The sequence below is a fragment of the Octodon degus genome, unplaced genomic scaffold, assembly GCF_000260255.1.
Source record: "Octodon degus isolate 3935 unplaced genomic scaffold, OctDeg1.0 scaffold00001, whole genome shotgun sequence".
In the NCBI taxonomy this organism is placed as follows: Eukaryota; Metazoa; Chordata; class Mammalia; order Rodentia; family Octodontidae; genus Octodon; species Octodon degus.
The window spans coordinates 39871957-39892030 of NW_004524577.1; the positions used below are offsets into that span (position 1 = coordinate 39871957).

At 39.9% G+C, this 20074-nt stretch overlaps 1 protein-coding gene across 1 annotated transcript in view; it reads left to right on the forward strand.

Moving 5' to 3' along the window:
- Arl15 (ADP ribosylation factor like GTPase 15) overlaps positions 1-19491 on the forward strand; it is a 505974-nt gene extending 486483 nt beyond the window's left edge. Inside the window, exon 5 of the mRNA XM_004623100.2 lies at positions 17786-19491. Coding sequence (XP_004623157.1) covers positions 17786-17938 — 153 coding nt within the window. The 3' untranslated portion in view covers positions 17939-19491. The remainder of the gene's footprint in view (positions 1-17785) is intronic.
- The last annotated feature ends 583 nt before the right edge of the window (positions 19492-20074 follow it).

The window sequence follows — 20074 nt, forward strand, 5'->3', positions numbered from 1 at the left end:
GCTCACTGGCATTCATTGTGCAAACACCATGAAGCATTTTTTTTATATCAGAACAGTGAAGAGTCAGTGAGTCCTTAATGATTAAGTGGAAGTCAATAATGAGAGCCTTTATGATGACTGTATACAATATTGTTTGTTTGTTTGTTTGTTTGTTTGGGTTTTTTTGCGGAACCGGGGATTGAACTCAGGCCTTTGCACTTGCCAGGGAAGTGCTTATTCCACTGAGCCATCTCCCCAGCCCCTACAATATTGTTTTGAAGTTAAGTAAAGATTTGTCTTTATACTGCTTTGTGTTTAACCTTCATTCCCTCTTTTGGATTAGTTACATTGCAAATGTCAATGCTGTGTTGTCTTTGTGTGACTTTCTGCCTGAATACTTACTTACCAAGTAGCTGCCAGGTGCTTCTAAACAACATAACGTACAGAACTTGTTATAGTCATCTTGCATCCCCAAAGCCGAAAGCAGTGACTATAGAATGAGTGGATGGTGCTGTTGTTTCCTTAACGCCCTCATTTCAGCCCAATCTGATGTATTGATGGACCATAATATCTGCTTACTAATCACTTTAAACAAGAAAGAACAGAATCATAACCATCCCCTGTGACGCTTCTAGTCTGCTTTTCCAGGCCACTTCTAAAATCTACACTTGATTGCGGGGAAGGGCCCACTGATCCCTGCTGCTAAATCATAAAAGATTGAATCATTAACAAGGTCTTTGTTTTGATTTTTGCTTTAACTGATAATTCAAAGCAAGACTTCTGAACCTTAGTATTTTTGATTTTTGAAACTAGACAGTTGTTAGTTGGAAGAGAGTGAAAACTGCCCTGTGTAACATAGACGATTCAGCAGCACCTCTGGTCCGTACCCACTAAATGCCAGTAGCACCACCCCTAAACCTTTCCCCCACTGTGACAACCATAAGGATCTTCAGACATTGCCAAATGCCCCCTGAGGAATATAGTTGCCTCTTCCCTCCCCTGGTTGACAATTAGTGGTTTCAGCTCATTGTGGGATGACAACTGAGACCCAAGGCCACACTAACAATGCTATGGAAAATTTAGTCAATGGCTTTTTGAACCTTCTTTTCGGTTATTCTCTTTATGCCTGATTGTAATGTTCTCCAGACTTGTCTTTCATAGGCTTTATACTGAGTTCAACTAGCCCTATGTGGGGTTTTTTAGCTAAAATTGTTTGGGACAGATTACCACTTAGCTTTCCTTGCCTCAGATTGCCTGCAAGCCTCTTTCCAAGCTCATATTTCTCAGTTGCCAGGATATGAGGCTGCTAGCTGTATTGCCAGCAGGAAAAGAAATTCTCTCCCCATGACTAACAACATTGCACTTCATTACAAGACCATTTGTTACCTGGCCCCCTTGCTCAGATGTGTTAGTAAGGCAGCTGTCCGCTTTTTCTGTTTCCCCCTCCCTGACTCTACACCTTTCTGTTTTTCCTTTTCCTCTCAATGTTTCCATGGTGGCTTCTTGCCGTAGCCAGAGGACAAACTGCTGACAGAAACGGCTCTTGAATATCTCTGCATGTGCACAGATCCATTGGCATCCTGCATTGGCGGCGGGGTGATACATGGCTTGCCATAGGTGTCTGTCTCCTGTTTCAGGCCTAAGAATTTGAATCTGTTCCAACATCTAGATGTTGTCATTGTTAAGACAGAGTGCTACCATAGTACCACAAGGCCGGTATTAAACATGTTTATTTGGGTGCCATAGATTAATACTTTGATTTAGTACTTCCCCTGTTGTTTTATCATACCTAAGAGCTGCAAGATTGAGATAGAGAACATAACATTCATTCTAAAAGCCATATATGGTTGAAAATAGAAACTTTTATTTTGATTTTTTAAATTTATTTTTGGTACTGGGGATCAAACTCAGAACCTTGTGTTTGCCAGGCAGGCGCTTATAACACTGAGCTATTTCCCCAGCCCAGAACCTGGTTTTTGTTGTTGTTGTTGTTGTTTTGTTTTGTTTTGTTTTGAGGAACTGGGAATTGAACTCAGGCCCTTGCACTTGCCAGGCAAGCACCTATTCTATTGAGCCATCTCCCCAGCCCCCCAGAAACTGTTTTAAATATTTTTGCCTTTAGTAGTTCTTACCCCTTGACAAAATATATTTCTTTTCTAATACTTTATTGAATCAGGGATCTCTTGAGTTGACCAGTTGATAGTGATTTAGTGAAGGGTATTAATGTTGCCAATATTGATGGAATAGAAATACTAGTTAGATCCAACAGAATATAAGCATATTCTCCTGTTAGTTGGACCAAGTAGCAGTTGACTGAAGTGTACTTGTGGCATGGAGCTTTGTGTAACAGAAAAGGCTGAACATGAGGTATGCCTATTTCAAAATACTCAGTACATTTTAGGAAAATACAAAATGTGAAATAGGATCCAAAATTGTCATTCATGAGTAGTATCAAGGTATCTACCTAATTATTTTATAAAATTCTTTAGGGGAAGAAATTCGATGCTCACTTTGAGGCAGTAGATAAATCTGAAAAATACCAGGTTTAGGTTCTTCACTTCCCAGTTGTATTTTACAGAATCAAAGGTGAAAAAGTATTGCTTTTTTATAACACAAAAGTAAACAGCACATTAGAATGTCCTCAGAGCATACCCTCCAAGCCCAGTCCAAGCACTTAGCAAAACTAGAAGGAAATAATCTGTTGGGCTGATCCATCTCAGTTACTGAGGCAGAAAAAATTGTTATTAACTGATGAGTTGTTTTTCTTTTGGAAATAACCTTTAACTTCATAAAATAAAGAACCTGTACATGCCTGTAATCCCAGCATTCTGGGGGACTGAGGGAGGAGGATTACAGATTAAAGCCCAGCCTGGACATTTAGCAAGATCATGTCTCAAAATATGAAATAAAAAGGACTAGGAATGTGACTCAGAATGAAGACTCTGTGTCAATCCCCAGTATCACAGAGAGAGAGAGAGGGAGGGAGGGAGGGAGGGAGGGAGAGAGAGAGAGAGAGAGAGAGATCTCATGAGCTCATCATAAAGAGGCACTTTGTAATACTAGGTTATCCACCCACTTTTTCACCTTCCCAGCCATTTAAATATACACAGCTAATGGCTATTAAGTTTAAAAAAAAAAAAAAAAGAAAGCTTAAAAGAATCAATTTCATGGTGAATGCATCTAGCTAAGCAAGCCATTTAAGCAACACTTTACTCGTGTGTAGCAGACCATTTTATAAGTTACTAATAGCTTTACAAGCCTGTGTTTCAGACAAGCTAATTGGTTGTCTTTGATATGTGTTTGGGGCTTTCACTCATTAACTCTCTTTCCTGTCTAGTACATACTTGACTAGCTCCCATACATACAGGTAGGACTCTTGAAATAACTATATTCTATTGCCAGGAAAGTTTTTCATAACTTTCCTCCTACTTAACAATATTTGCATTCTTGAATTAAAGGTAAATCATAATTGAATATTACCTCAAATGTGAAAGGAACAGAATCAAGTCTACTACCCTAAAAGTGTTTGTGACTAAAAATGAATGCTCCTTTGAAAGAGTGGAATGGAAATGATTACAGAAGGGAAAAAGAGAAGAGGAGAAGAAAATGTTGTGCTCTGGAAGCCTGGCTGCCCCTAATTAATGGCTGTGGTATAGTCTATTATTGAAAAGCCTGGTGCCTGCACCTGCATGCAAAGACAAGTGCGGCACTGCCTCCCTCTTTGCATATGTCAGTGCTTTCCATTCTCTAAGATAAGAATTAGGTGCTTTATTTGGACCTAGATTAAAGGAATAGCTCAAAACGTAAGTGTCCTATGGGTCTTGAGATTGCTGGAATGGTTCTTCTTTCCATGATAGGTTGTTTACTTTTCTCTTTGCAAAGGATTCATTGCAGCTGCCTGTAGGCGTATGTGTAATGGAGTTTAAACCAATTAGAACTACAGTTTTGAAATTGTTTATAAAATCTCACCTCCTGCATGAAACTGTACCCTGATTAATTAGAAGGACTGGCACCTTCTCTCCAACATTCAATTTCCTTTTTTTACTGACATTTTAATGTAAGATGAAATATAGTATCCATTTAGTTGCTTTTCATTACAACTCAGCTATGTAATATATTTTTAAACATAAATGAGTGTCCTTTCTGTGTACACACTATACTAGGTACATTAAAGAATACAAAATAATTAAGGAACCTGGGTCACAGACACATGAAAAAATTAGAAAATAATTATCGAAATCTAGGTTATTCTGTAATTAGAAATGGAACTCACCAGACTTACGGAGATGGATGACCCCCGTTGAGTCTTGGTATTGTAACACATTAATTTACATAGTATTTATAATGCCTGTTGGAAGGAGAGCACAGTGGCTCATACAGCTAAAAGGCTTATAGGTTGTGGGGCTTGGGCACAGTTTGGTCCAGAAGTTAATGAATTGATTGTATCCATTTTTTTTTTAATTTTTTGGCTTTTTCTTCCTTCATGTATAAGCCATATCTTCAGATTTCAGTTTTTACTGTCCTTCCATTACAGTAGTTAGATTGCTTCTAGCAGCTACCAGCCGTGTCTCCTTCCACATTCATATGCTGCAGAAATCACCCAGAAGTGGAACCTCATCTCTGTTGATGACTTTATGAACCTCTGAATCCAGTTACTCAGCAGTAGAAGGGTTTATTTTAATTATGTGAACAAATAAGTCCTTTTTATCATTTTAGTTCAGTTTGAGTCAGATTGCTATTTCCTTCTACCACAGGCCTCTTCAGGAATCTGTTATTTGGTACTAAAAACTAAGCGCTTCAATTAATGGTCCCCAAAGTGTGGAACTGGTTGAATATAGAGAGGAAAGGAGTAAAGCCAACTCTTCTGTTTCTGATTTATAAGCCTATGACTGTTGTTCTCTGAAAAGCTGGTTATGTACCACTGTGCGTTCTGTACATTGGTATGTGTCATTAACTCTTGTGAATACAGAACTAAGCAAGTGTGACGTACATGCAACAGTGCATGCCTGTACTTGCAGCTTCTTGCTGAGCTGAGGCAGGAAGATCACAAGTGTGAGCCCAGCCTGTTAACTGAGTCTGTCTCAAAATCAAAGAAAAAAATTTTAAACTGAGGCTATAGCTCAGTGGTAGAGCACTCTCAAGTTTCAATCCCCAGCACTGCAAAAAAAAAAAAAAAAAAAGACATACCTAATCCAGCTGGATTTCATTTTTTACATTTATAACAGGTATAGTCCTATACAATAAGAAAAATATGAAAAAGCCTACATCTACTCAATAAAAAAGAGAAACAAATTTATATGTAGATACAAGATCCAATAGCATGGCATTAAATTTAATTAAAATTAAACGTTGATTCTACCTTGGGAAAGTAGGCAAACAAAAAGCAGACCAAACTCAGAGTAAGCAAAAGGAAGGATATGATACGGATGAGGCTGGAGGCTAGGGAGAGAACTCAGTGGCATAAGCGCCTGCCTGGCAAGTACAAGTTTCATCCCTGGTACAAAAAAAAAAAAAAAAAAGCTTGTAAGAAGGCTTGCGATGGCACAAGCCTTAGTCCAGCTATAGGGAGCTGAGGCAGGAGGATCTTAGGTGGGAGGCTCTCCAGACAAGTTGGGGAAGGAGAGCTTGTCTCAAAAGTAGGTAAAGCAGTTACCTAGTGGGTTCAAGGTCCTGGGGTCAGTCCCAGAACCACATCAACAAAAAAGAAGTTCAGATATCACTGAGGATATAGCTTAGTGGTACAGTGCCTGCCTGGGAAGAATATAGTCATGAGTTTAATTCCTGGTGTCTCAAATAGAAAATCAGATGAGGCTAAAAATAAATGAAATCCAGTGTTAGATTTTGAAAACATTGACAAAATAGGCATACTTTATCAGAGTAAAATAAGGAAGAATCAAATTCCCAAACAAGATATGAAAGTAGAGCCATTACTATCAAATTTATGATAGATAGTAAAAAGAATGTTAAGGGAATACTTATAAAAAATTGCATGCCAAAAGATTGGATAACTCAAATCAAAACCACACTTTGCTAGAAGGACACAACTAATGAAATAGGAAAAAATTGAATAGATCTATAATAGTAAAGACGTTGAATTAGTAATCAAAACATTTCCCACAAGAAAAGCTTTATTATTTTATTACTAAGTAATACAAAGCATTTAAAGAATTAACAATTGTACTTGAACTATGAAAAAAAAAAAAAAAAAACAGAATAAGAAAGTACCTCTCAACTGTTTCTATAAGGCCAGGATTACATTATGGCAAAACCAAACAAAAACATTACAAGAAAACTGAAGACCACTATCCCTTGTGAACACAAATACAAATCTTTAGCAAATACAATCAGCAAAAGAATCAGCAGTGTTTCAAAAAGGATTGTATTTCTGGGCTGGTGAGATGGCTCAGTGGTTTAAAGCACCTACTTAGAACAAGCTTAGCAAAAAAGCACGGGGACCACGGTTCAATCCCACAGCACCACATGCCAGCCAGCCCCGCCCCCGGTGGGCTGAGCTGGCCACACACACACACACTCTCTCACACACACACACATACATAAATAAATAAATAAATTTTTTTTAAAAAAGGATTGTATTTCTGATATCCAAGTGAATTTTATTCCAGGAATACAAGGCTGTTTCTATGTATAAAAATCAATCAATGTAATACACAATGGTAAGAGCATCCAACCAAAATATACAACATCTCAAAAGATGTCAAAAAAGCATCTGACAGATACAGAAGTATCTTCTCAAAAGATGCATAGGAAGCAATGTCACAGAGATCCCACTCCTTAGATAAGACCCAAGAGAAGTCTGAACATGTTTGCAAAACGTTCCAGTGGTATTCAGAACAGCCAGGAAGTAAAGTAACCCAAATGCCCATCAACTGGTGAAAAGGTAAATCAAAAGAATGTATCCATATAGTGGGATATGATTCAGCCATAAAAAGGAATGAAGAGAGGCCAGGGAGATAGTTCAGTAGAATAGTTCAATCCCCGGTTCTGCCAAAAAAAAAAAAAAAAAAAAAAAAATGGAGACTGATAGATATTACAATGTGGATAAAGCTTGAAAGCATAATGAGAGAAGCCAGGCATGAAAGGGGAGAGAGAGAGAGAGTCTTCTCCTAAGGTGATGAATATATTCTGGAATTAGAAATGTTGGTTTCACAACTGTAAATATTAAAAACAACTGAATTGTACATTGTAAAAGGGTAAATTTTTATGCATGCAAATTAGAAATACAAAAAAGTAATGTCTGTGAAGCAATTACAGATATTAAAATATGTGCTAACATAACAGGAAATTAGAATTTTAGGAGAATGTGGCTATTGCTATGGACAAATATGGATGAGATGTAACCAAAATATGCAGGGAATGTTATGCGTGATGGTACAAGACACAGTGCCATTAACCCCTCCCAAAATACTCTCCTTTGTTTCAAACACATTTATACCATCATTGTTGCTGCTTTCTGAAGCAGTTCTGGGAGGCCTCTTTCATGAGTGCCTTTATGAAGAGGTATGATTGAAACTACCAGGAGTGCTGCCGGAAGGGCCAGCCATGAAGGCAGACTCTGCTGTCACCCTACTGCACTCCCTCACCCACCTGATCCCCCTCAGCTGGAACACACTGCTGTGGTGCTGTGGCTCACCCCCAAAGTCAGATGGCTGTGAAAGGCAAACATTTTGAATTGATTCAGGAAGTCCAGGCAGCCGCAACAGTGCAGCGAAAATGCAAGAATGTCAGAACTGCTCTAGCAGGAGTGATGAGTTATTTGAAGCACAGGGAAGTGTGTTGAGGGTGAGTAATGGCACTTTGTCTTTTACTGTAAAAAATTTAAACAGTCACTCTAGCTTTCAGTCACACCTACCTCATAGGTAATGACAACTTGTGTCCAGGAGCAAATAATCCTCTTTAAAGAACACGAGGCTTTTCTTATACAGCAACAATTTTTAAGTGGGGCCTTAAAAAAAAGTGGGGACCTTAATTTGTCAATGTACATCCCTAAAATTTTAGTTGAAAATGCCACCAAATTCAATGAGAAGAGAATCTCAAATTGTATGGAATTATACTCAGTCTCATTTGGGATGACAAATTCTTTCCTTAATGAAAATCATTTTCAACTCTGGAAGATTTAACATTGAGTATAAAAATGATAAAATATTAACCCACAGTTTTGATATATTATTTGAAGTGTATACTATAGTATATGTAGGTTAACCTGGTAAATATTTTAAGAAATTTCTGTTTTGGTCTTTTCCATGGAAAGGTATGGTAATTTAGAAGGTACCAGAATTTGAGAGTCATGAAGTTTATAAGTTTAATGGAAGAAATTTTTAACAATTCTCAATTACTTCACTGTGTTTTGATTGATATTCTAAAATGCTTACAAAGAAAATTAGGTGTACTAAATTTATAAGTAGAGCTATAAAATGTCCCAGTGATTAAATAAATGTAGATTATAAGTGAACCTACAGAGTATTAAGGTACCCAGAATATGATCATTAAAATTTTTAAAATACATAAACAAAGTAATATAAATTTTAAGTTGAATATAAGAGCTTCAGAAAAAAACTAGATTTTAGACAATGTAAATTTAATAAATTGTATATTCATTTCTAAAGCTGCGAAGTAGGAACAGTGTGCTGCCATGCACTGACAGTCATGCTTGGGGGCACCACAAGTCTCCAATGAGACCCTGTGCCCCATAGGGTGTGCTATTGGGGAATTTGGTAGGAAGCTTCCAATGCCCTAGCTAGTTCTCACAACCTTTAGGAAGTCTCCAAACACAAGAAACCAAGGCCAAACAGAAAGAAGAAATAAGATAGAGCTTTGCTGAATTGACCCTCCTGCCCACTACACCACAGTGTAAGCACCTGATATCAAAACTGGAGTCTGGCCAAGTGGAAAAAGACAAACTCCTTGTCCCCACTGAAGTGTGAGCAAAAGCCGGAAAGAGCAAGCTGAGGTCAGTCTGACTTCACGGGATCCTGATGCCCCAGACTCCTCCTGGCACTCCTAGTGCCTCCCTGCTGGACAAGCACAAAGCTACAGAATGTTCCAGGCCAGAGGGTGGCTTTTTTTTCTGCAGGTGCTAGGAGTGAGCATTCCAGACTTCATGTGATGCACCATGTCTGTGGCAAATGTGTAACTTCACTGTTAATGGCTTGAAGGCAGCCATAGATAAAACTTAGTGTGAGTCAGCATGCCATCTTCCAGTAACACTTTATTTTCAGGGAATTTATGGTGCCTAGGTGCTATGAAGGTTTTGAATAAAGTTTAACATGAGTGAGGTCCCTTTAAATGTAACAGGTTTGGGCTGGCCAGATAGCTCAGCAAATTAAAGCACCTGCTTAGGCAGATGCAGGGACTGGGGATCAATCCCCGTGGCACATTCCCTGCCAGCTCCGCCCCTGAGGTGTGCTGAGACAGCGATTGAGACTGGGCATGGTGGCACATGCCTGTAATGCCAGCGCTTGGGAAGCTGAAAACAGGAGGATCATTACAAGTCCAATCTATGTAGTGAGACTCTGTAGACTCTGTAGTAAATACATAAAAATAAATAAATAAAAATAAATGTAACAGGTTCTTCTATACCAATGGTGGCAAGCCTATGGCATGCATACAACAGCGGGCATGTAGTGCCTTCTCTGCTGGCACACGAGCCAAGTCGCCCCAGTAGCTGAGCATCAGATGACAGTTGTTTTTTTTTTCTAAACTAAAACCTCAGTATTCGGGTTTAATTGCAGTGTTGGCATTTTGTAGTAAATAAGTGAGTTTTGGGTTACGGTATGAGCATTTGGTCTCTAAAAGCCATCACTGTTTAAGGCTTCCGCTTGAGGTGATAGAACATCCACTGGGTCTTAAAGGAAAAGTTGGAGGTGAATCTTCATTACCTGTGGCTAGAGACACCTTAGATTGGAAGGAGGAGGTTGGAGCAAAGGGCTGCTGACAAGCAGCACCTAAGCTGTAAGGGGTGCATAGCACAGCTGGACTCCAGGACAGCACAGGTAGGGGGATACAAGATCTTCATTAGTCCCCGAAGATAAGAAGTATCCATACCTTATTGTACTTTCAAGTGGTTGTCTGATAAGCAGGCTTTTTAAGTAGGAAATTAAAACAAGATGCCATGAATACTAGAAAGAGAAAAATAGATGTAAAACAGGAGCCCTTACCAGATCCTGGGTTCTACCACCCATGCAAATGAGCTCATTCAGCTTGGTCATTCTGGGATATGCTAAGTTCTCATGTGCAGCGGAAGACTGAATTTCCGTATAGTTACTGTCACACATACAACATTCTGTATACTAGGGATGAAGACATAATAATTGTGGGCAAACCTTACTCATAGGTAGTAACTTACAGTCATTTGCCTAGTTTTTACTTATTCCGAAGTAGGGAGTCTGAATTAAACTCTGGTTTCCATAAGAAAGAAGCCAGTTTTGGGGAAAGATACTTTTACTACTTCTTGACATGGAGTATTTGTAATAAATTTGCACACCCAAAATAATAATGTGATATTGGTTAGCATCAAGTAGTCCTTTTCTGATCCTTTTTAGTGGTCCTCAGTACAAGGAAATAATATCAATTCAGTGTTTTAATGTCCCTGTGGCGTATTGGCTTTATATGTACTATTTTTGTCTTTAATGACATATTTAGTACCTTTTTAAGAATTTAAAAATCCTCCAAGCAGTACAATGAAAGGGGAACAGCTGGGGCTGCTCTCTAGACTAACCTTTCTTTGAACAAGCTGCCAAGAATGTGCTCTGAAGAATCTTGATGATGGCCTACCACTTTATCTCCAGACCTGTGCTGGAGCCACGGCGTGGGCAAAGTCCTCGCTGACTTTGGGGAAGGTGACCAAGTGCAGCCTGTGCCGGCACTGTCTGTAATTAAGCCACCTGTGTTAGAGGCTCACAGCCAACCACAGACAGGACGCGTATGCTAAGTGATATGCTGGTGAGTGTTTAACAGCCTACTTCCTACCAAGCAAAAAGGACTGGCTAGTTGCACTTAGAGATTTCTGTGGTGTAAATACTCCAAACCAGGACTTATTCTTTTACTTAACACAGCTTTGCCACCTGTTTACCTGGACTTGGAAAAAGATTGCTTACAGTGAGCTATTGCTCACCCCATGCCAGCAGCCCTAGAATTCACCAAGAAAATTTCAATACAAATATTTTCTCCCACCGTGGCATACACAGTAGATATATCTGTTCTAGGGATAAAAGTAATTAGGGTGTAGATAAGGAAAGCCACATTTATTTTTTAACAAGATCCTGTAAATTTTCAGTTCAGGCTCTCTGGGCACCCTGTGAATTGGTACCCAGACTTTCACCAGTTTAAAGCCAATATAAACCTATTTAAAAAAAACCATTATTTCTATAGCTCTCTGAAAAATGCCAACTATGCAGCAGGCACCTTGTGTATTTAAAATTACCAGAAGGTAGTAGTGGGTTCAGGACAGGTAAGTGAATCTCCTCCCTGTGTCATCACCCTGCAACTCACACATCGACCTGTCAAGCCCCATGACTGCACTCCCATCTTCTCGACTCCCTGTTTGATTTGAGACCATACTTCGTTGGCTGCATTAGCTGCTGACCTACCATGTTGATGTGACAGAACTCAAGTTGTCAACCTAGACTTCTGTGTGGCACCTGATCCTTTTTCCACAGATGGAAAAGGAATATGCCTTTATTTCTGAGGCCTCACTTAGAGATATTTTAAAATATTTCTTATTAAATTAGTTTCATGTTATGAGAGCTATCCTAAGTAATCATATCTCTTATTTGCTTTTCGTATTTCAAGCTAAAGTATTGCAAAAGTGTTATAAATGAATGAAAAGGCCCCTAGGAAACTGTCCTTATGGTCGCTGAAAAACCTGGGAGGTAATGTTCTCATATTGTAAAAATGATGAAGACGGGGCCAGGGAGATGGCTCAGTAGAATAAGCACTTCCCTGGCAAGTGCAAGAGCCTGAGTTCAATCCCCGGTTCCGCAAAAAAAAAAAAAAACAAAAGTCCACTGGTCTGTTCAGGTTCTTGATGGCTCTGGTTTTTGCTTTATGGCATTGAGTCCTCATCAGTGGGACCTGCAGGTGAGCTCCTGGTGGAGCATAGCCCAGCTGCCTTTGCAGCGCACCACAGGCTTGTTGAAGAGATGGTTGGGTGAATGAAATTATGGGAAACTAGCCCTCAGGATGAAGGTTTGTGAAGCTTTTTAGACTAATCCTGACCCCCAGCACAATCTACTGCAGCTGCCCAGAAGCTTAATAGGGGCTAGTTGTCATCGCCAGGTTTTCACAGGGAAGCTGGAGATCAGGAAAAGTGAGGAGGAGGCAGCTTCTGTCAGTAGCTGCAGGCAGGAGCTAGAGGACAAGCTCACTACAAGGCAGGGCCACCCCCAGTGATATATTAGATGTAGGAAGGGCTCCTTAGAAGTAGGGGAAGCATCCTCTATAATGCAGAGTCTCACACAATTAAAATTCTCATGTACAAGGACTCTTTTTTTAGTATCTTACCACACATTCATGTGGGTCAAACCTCTTGTTTATAAATATCCATGCTTAAAACCTAACTCTGTTTCATATAAAAACACTAAGTAATTCTTGCTGGCTGTTCTGTCCCCCACCTCCAGGGCCTAACATGCTTAAAGGAAAACTAGGTCTCCCCAGGACATATAGTGCTTTGCATAGCTTAACAAAAATTTAGAAAAAAATGAAAGGCCAATTACTATAGTTCAGAAACTATTCTTGTGCCTCTAAAAATATAGTCATACTGTGTTCATAAAAACTGAAAGTAAAATTTTGAAAGCTGAAACAAAGATGAGACAGAGGAATCAGTGCCCATCATTTCAAGTCCATTAGCTGTCTTATAATGAGGTAAGGATTATCCTCCCAGGAAACAAAAGACATGTGCTCGCCCATGAATAGTCTCCTGTGATCTTGTCACAGGTTTAATAGCTACTACAAACATAGCAACAAGGAGATGATGTTGGTTCTTTTCTGTTAAATTAAGATTTCATAGTTAATGCAGACTATGAATACAGGCATACAGTAATGCTGATCACCCTACAGTGGCACAAGTGAAGAAGGGCTGACAGCCGAAACAGGTTGGCTGTGTACGCTGGCTTTGTTTTTCTATCTCTAGGGTGGAAACATGGCTGCTAACAAATACCCACTCTCTGGCTATCCCGAAAATAGCTGAATGACCACAGGTTGCCAGGCAGCTGTATCCTGATGTCATCCCCCAGTGCTGTCTCCAAAGCCAATGTGAGACAATTGCTGTCTCCTTCCAGCAGTTTCCAGCTCGCCATAGCATTCAAGCATTTGATAGAAAGATTCAAAAGATTTCTTGTCTCTTTTACTACTTAAAAGTTTTTATCTTGAGAGGAATATGCCCTTCAAATAATTGCTGTCCATTAGAGTGAGCCCCTGCCTCAAAAAAACAAAAAGAAAAAAACTTACCTTCATCATAAAAAACAGATCCTTAAATCATAGGGGTTTTTTTTATTGTTAAATATAATTATCAACTGTAACTATATTGTTTATGTTGGTCAAACTTAAAACATCATTCCTCATACCATTCAGACATACAGTACAGGGGCCAGGGAGATGGCTCAGTAGAATAAGCACTTGCCTGGCAAGCAAAAGGGCCTGAGTTCAATCCCCAGTTCTGTCAAAAAAAACCCAGACTTACAGTATAGTACATACAAGGACAATGTGTAATGGCGCCAAGTTACGTGTGACTGAGAATAATTTTTATACTAGTAATACTGGGGAAGCAAACTGTGAAGTGCAGGCTAATATAAGCAAATAAAAGCACTGTCCTCATAGCAGAGTTGGTGACAGCACTGTGTTCTCATCGCCTCTCTCATGCCTCATTCAGAAACGTGTGCACTTGGCAGCGAGAAGGAGTCTGCAGCAGCAGCCCCTCTAGTCTCGAACACCATAGTATGGCAATTCTTGCTTTTAGACTGATGCTATCAGTTGTGCGGAAACTGTAGACTACTTACCAGTGGGGTGCACATGGCCACTTAGGTTCCCCGTGTAGGTCACAGTTCTCAGGTCTCAAGTTTCCTGGCCATATTTGTCAGCTTCATGCCATTAGGCTCCTGTATGCAATGACCACCATTATCACAGCCTCCACTGCCTTTCCTAGGTAGGACTCAGTGGGCTGGAACATGTCTGTATACATGTCTGTTTTCTCCCAAGTGTGTCTCAAACTGACTGGGTATCAGAAACCTACCTAATGGGTAGCTGAACCTCAATTTTTGTGTTTCTGGCTGGATATGCAAAACATCACAGATTACTAATATGTTTTGTGATTGTGTGTATGTGTGTGTGTTTATTTTATACATGGTGTCACTACTCAACTTGAACTCGTACTGATCCTCCTGTTTTCAGCCTCCCCAATGCTGTGATTACAGGCATGCACTACCACTCCCAGTCTTGGAGTTCCGGCTCAGTGCACCCAGGGGCAGGGCTGGCGCAGCATGTGGTGTCAGGGATTGAACCCCAGTCCCTGCACTTGCCTACGCAGACACTTAGTCCTCTGAGCTATCTCACCGAACCTTGTAATAATTTAAATCCAGCATCGTTTTATATAATTTATAAAAGTACTCCTAAGATCAAGTCTGTGAAATTCCTAAATGAACTAGTCAGGAAAAGAATTGTTAATGGGATACACTCACTGGGTTGTGCTTTTGTTGTTTTGATATTATTGAATGTCTTAGAACCGGTGCTCTTCCCTGTTACTAGTGGTAATTAAAATGCTCTCCTCTTGGAACTGAGGTTATAAAATGTAACAAAGGTACAACCTCCTTTATGCACAAAACTGAGGATGTTGCTGCTGCTGTTCTTCATATGAGAGATCAGTAGGCACCGGATGCCAGAACCCAACCAGGCTCGGGGGTGCACATTGGTCATCCAAGCACTCTGGGAGGCTGAGGTGGGAGGATGAAAAGTTTCAGGCCAGGTGGCCAAGGAGATGGCTCAGTGGCATGAGTGCCTGCCTGGCAAGCACAAACTCCAGAGTTCATCCCTGGTACAAAAAAAAAAGAAGAAGAAGAAGAAGAAAACAAAGGAAAGTTTGAGGTCAGTGAGGCAATTTATAAACTTCACAAGACCCTTTCCCAAAATAAATAATTCTAAAAGTGATGGAGATTGTAGCTTAGTACAAGGGCCCTGGTTTGAATCCCCAGTTGTATGTACATATGTACACACACACACACACACACACTGGATCAGAAGCCTAGCAGCCTCGGTTTCTCTGCTCAGTATTACAGCCTGCAGCCTCATGCTGTGAGAGGACCAAGGAGACTCATATCTCTCCTTTATGTTCTTTCTCTGTTTCTCCTTCCATCTCCCCACCCCTGCTAGTCCAGCTGACTGTCAGTTTCTCCCTACACAGGGTAGGGCTTGTATCTAGTATTGGTTCTCGCCAAGAAATTTCAGGTTCATTTGGAGGTAAAGTGTTCTGGGCTGGGGAGATAGCTCAGCAGAATAAGCACCCTTCCGAACAAATGCAAAGTTGAGTTCAATCCCTAATACGCCCCCCCAAAAAAAATTGTTCTGAAGTTGTACACCCCATTTTCTGATCCATAAATGAAATTTTCATTACTCTTCAGAATATATGGGGCCGGGGAGATGGCTCAGTGGAATAAGCGCTTCCCTGGCAAGCGCAAGGGCCTGAGTTCAATCCCCGATTCCGCCAAAAAAAAAAAAATGATTCTTCAGAATATAATGAGGATCTTTCAGTTCTCATGGGTTCCTTTGTTTAAAATTTGTATTTATTGGGCTGTCCAGATAGCTCAGCGGATTAAAGCACCTGTTTAGGCAGATGCAGGAACCAAGGTTTGATCCCTGGCTTGCCATGCCAGCCCTGCCCTTGGGGCAGGCATGCTGTAACTGCTACTGAGACTCAGAGTAGTGGCACGTGCCTGTAATCCCAGTGCTTGGGAGGCTGAAAACAGGAGGATCACTATGAGTCAGACCTGTGTAGTGAGACCCTATAGGCCCTGTACTAAATACATAAAAATAAGTAATGACTTCTTTTTTTTTTTTTTTTTTTTTTGCGAAACCGGGGATTGAACTCAGGTCCTTGTGCTTGCCAGGCAAGCACTTATTCTACTAAGCCATCTCCCTGGCCCAAAAATAAATTATGAAATAAAATAAAATTTGTATTTACTATGAATTTGCAGCCTGTAGGAGGACTTTTAGGCACACTTAAACTATAAAATATATGCATTTTTTTATGATTCCTAAATAAACATGAAATAGTATTTTGTATCTTTTTGCTCATTTGAAAAAGGTACACATACATTGGTTTCAGTTTGGATGGTAACTCTATTAAATGCTTACAGTAGTACAGACAAAATGAAACCACATTTGGGAACGACGTATGGTTAAGGCCCTTTAGGGGGGATCTTGACTGAAGAAAGACATGGGTTTTCTATGGCACGTGGGATTTGTTGGAACAACCAGTGGAACTTATTGGCCACAAATGTCTTTGAACAGTGCCTCTTCTGCCATTGCTACAGACTACATTTTATGTTCTGTAAAGCCTTGCTGGGCCATAAATACAAACTTCTGTTCTTTTGTGATTTAGCATGTCTGAATGAGGGGCTATGTGAGGCTTGGACTTTATTGTATCCTTTGAGAGAGGATCTACCAGTACTTTGGGAAGTCTGAACAATTTGCTTTTGAGTCACAGTACGGAGTTGGTAACACTATACCCTCTTAGTATCGAAGCCAGTACAACAGGAGTAACTTGTGACTACTCATTGAATAGGGTTTTAGGATAGCAAATATGACACATCATAGAACCTATGGTAAGGCCTTGGTTTTTTTTTTCTTTCTTTATGTTTTTCTGTATTTAGTGCAGGGTCTACAGGGTCTCACTACACAGACAGACTCCTAGTGATCCTCCTGTTTTCTACCTCCCAAGCGCTGGATTATAGGCACGAGCCACCATGTCAAGTCTCAATTGCTGTCTCAGTGCACCCCTGGGGCGGGGCCGGCATGGCATGCCAATTGAAGGATCCTTTTCTTTCTTAAGGCAGTGTCCATTATGTAGTTCAGGCCATCCTTGAGTACACTGTTGTAGTTCAGGCCGGCCTCACACTCACAACGGTCCTCTTGCCTCAGCCTCCCGAGTGCTGGTATTAAAGGTTGGTACCACCACATGTGGCCTTTTCACCAATTTAATAATGCATCAGACTTAGATGGCCCTTTTTCCCCTACCACTACTTTGCTAGCATTATTTTCATTACTTGGAAGCTTTTTGCCAAGTATGTTGGTGCACTCCTTCAATCCTGGCACTTGGGAGGCTAAAGCAGGAAGATCACAAATTCAGCCTCTGCAACTTAAAGACTTAACAAAACTTGACCTCAGAATAAAGAGAAAATTTAAAAAGGAACTAGCTCAATACAAAGGCCCTGAATTCGATCCCTAATGCCACCCTCACCCCCACACACAATTGAAACTTTAAAAATGTCTGCAGTATATTACGGCATGTGACAGACGACATATAACTTTCTGAGATTTCGTCAGACCTCCTGCACTATGGTGGGCATAGGTGGAATGACATCTTCCAAGGAGATCACCCAGCCCTAAAGAAAACTCCCAGGTTATAGCACATAACCCCCATGAAAACAGCAGCTCTGGATAGATTTCTAGAGAACCCTAGGCATGATAATTCATATAACTTCTCCTTGAAATCCCCCTACCTCTTCACTCACAATTTTGGTATGAGAAATTTTCTAACATAATAAATAACATATTTGTCTTTTTTTTTTTTCCTCTCAAGATCAAAAAATATTTTGAACTTGAACCACTTGCACGAGGAAAACGCTGGATTCTGCAGCCTTGCTCACTGGATGATGTGGATGTCCTGAAAGAAAGCTTCTCTCAGCTGATAAATTTGTTAGAAGAAAAAGACCATGAAGCTATGAGGATGTGAAATCTGACAGCAAAAAGCCCATTCCCAAAAGGCCTTGAACCTATCATGTTAGTTTCTTGTTTTAATTTGATGTTATTATCAAGACCATCCTGACTCTACTGCCTACTTCCTACTCGTTATTTCAGACTCTCTCCTCTCTGTCAGAGTGAATATTCTGTCATCAGGTGAATTATCATCAGCATTAATGTCAAGTACACACTACTGAGAGAGAATTTATTCTCTGTTTACCACTAATTATCTTCACCGAATGTCTCTTCCTTCTGTTGTTCTAAGCATTTCTTTTATGCTTCGTGCAAAAATGGATGGAATTCCTTGGCTCACAGAAAGCAAATCCCTTATGAGGAGCTCAGAAAGACTCAGTACCTTGACTAATTTTCCCTAGTGGAGTATTGTGTCGCTGGAGCTCCACACAATATATATGTCATTTTTTAAAGATCTTCTGGGATCTGCTTTTTTTTTTTAAATTTTACTCATCTTATTCACTTTTTTATATACAGACTTATAGAGTGAAAATGAGTACCAAAAATTGTAATTTATCATTTTATCATAAAGGAATATCCTGCCATAGTAAAGCTTTGAAGAACTTAAAGACCAGATGCACAGTGTTTCCTTGATTATGTCTTGAGGTCTCACTTTCTTTCCGCTTTTAAGAGCAAAGATGGTGATTTAAGTTTTGAGGAATTGGAGGGAATTCAGGCACAATGTACGCATCACTGAATATGTGTGATTATGTCCTCAAATATTTCCCCCCCATCCTCAAATATCTTTTATAGAATAATTAGCCTGGGGACTGGGGAGATGGCTCAGTAGAATAAGTGCTTGCCTACCAAGTGCAAGGACCTGAGTTCAATCTCCAGTTCTGCAAAAAAGAAAAAAAAGAATAATTAGCCTGCATTAAGCCAAACTGCAACATGATATACATATCTTTTTTCTAAAATTCAAATGTGTTTCAAACAGAGAAAATCATTTTTAAAATAACATTAAAATTTTAAAACAACCAAGCAAAATATAGTTTATACTCATTTGGGTTTAAGCTGGAATGCATTTGACAAAGATACTGAAGACAGAATTATCTGAATATTTATTCATTAAGTGCTAATGTAGTTTGATGGAGTCTATTAAAACCTCCATCTTGTAGCTAAAATTCTATCAGTATTTCTATTATAAACCTCTATTTTCAGGGGTTTCATTGTACCCTTAAAAATATGCTGGGGCTGCAGCAGATTTTTTGAGGGCCTGGATTCAGTCTTTGGAACTAATTTTTTCCATGTTATTTAAATGATAAAATTGCATAGAGATAAATGTAGTTTTATTGGGGTTCAATTCTTTTGACCTTTTCTAAATCAGGAATAATCTATGATATTGAGGTTCATAGATGAAATACTCTTTGGCACATTTTATAGACTTTTGACCACTTATTAAAATACTCAGTGGCCAAATAACAGAACACTGCTTCCTCCACCTGAGCAGCAGTTTTTAAGTAGTGTGGATTGATAGCCAAGTACCACAGATTCCCGCTGCGCTAAAGGGTGATGTACAACCTGGCCGTCTTTCGGCCACTCAAAGGCAGTTTGTGATTTTATCTTCTGAACAGATTTTAATGGCATCTCCTTTGAAGCATCCAGCACTTCACTTCTTTATGTTCCCCCCCACTGCTGTGGGTCCCAAACCATAATGTGTACAGTTTTGCTTGTAATAACCTTGAATATTTCCACCACCATGTTATAACCCATGAGCAGCACAGACCTTGTATTCCACAATCAGTTACATGATTCCTATTTTTATTTCATCCTGTTGTGCTTGTCCTCTGTAAAACCTTCAGTGATTATTGGGCCTTGCTTCCCCTGCAAGTTCATTAAATGTAGAATGTTGTCTTTTTAAGACACTGTGGCTGAGTATGCCCAAGCCATCTGTTAAATGACTTCCCGGTGTCTGTGTGTGTTCATGTGCGCGCCAGCGATGGGCTTCTCCTCAGACCCAAGACTGTCTGCAGCGCCTCAGCGTCAGAATGAAAACATTATCAATCAGTACCCAACAACAGCTGTTTTTGACAAGTTTCTGTCTGACGCCTAATGCTTTACAACTGTCAGTAAAGCTCCTTCTTTGTCTAGCAGGTCGGAGCTCACTGTCTTGCTG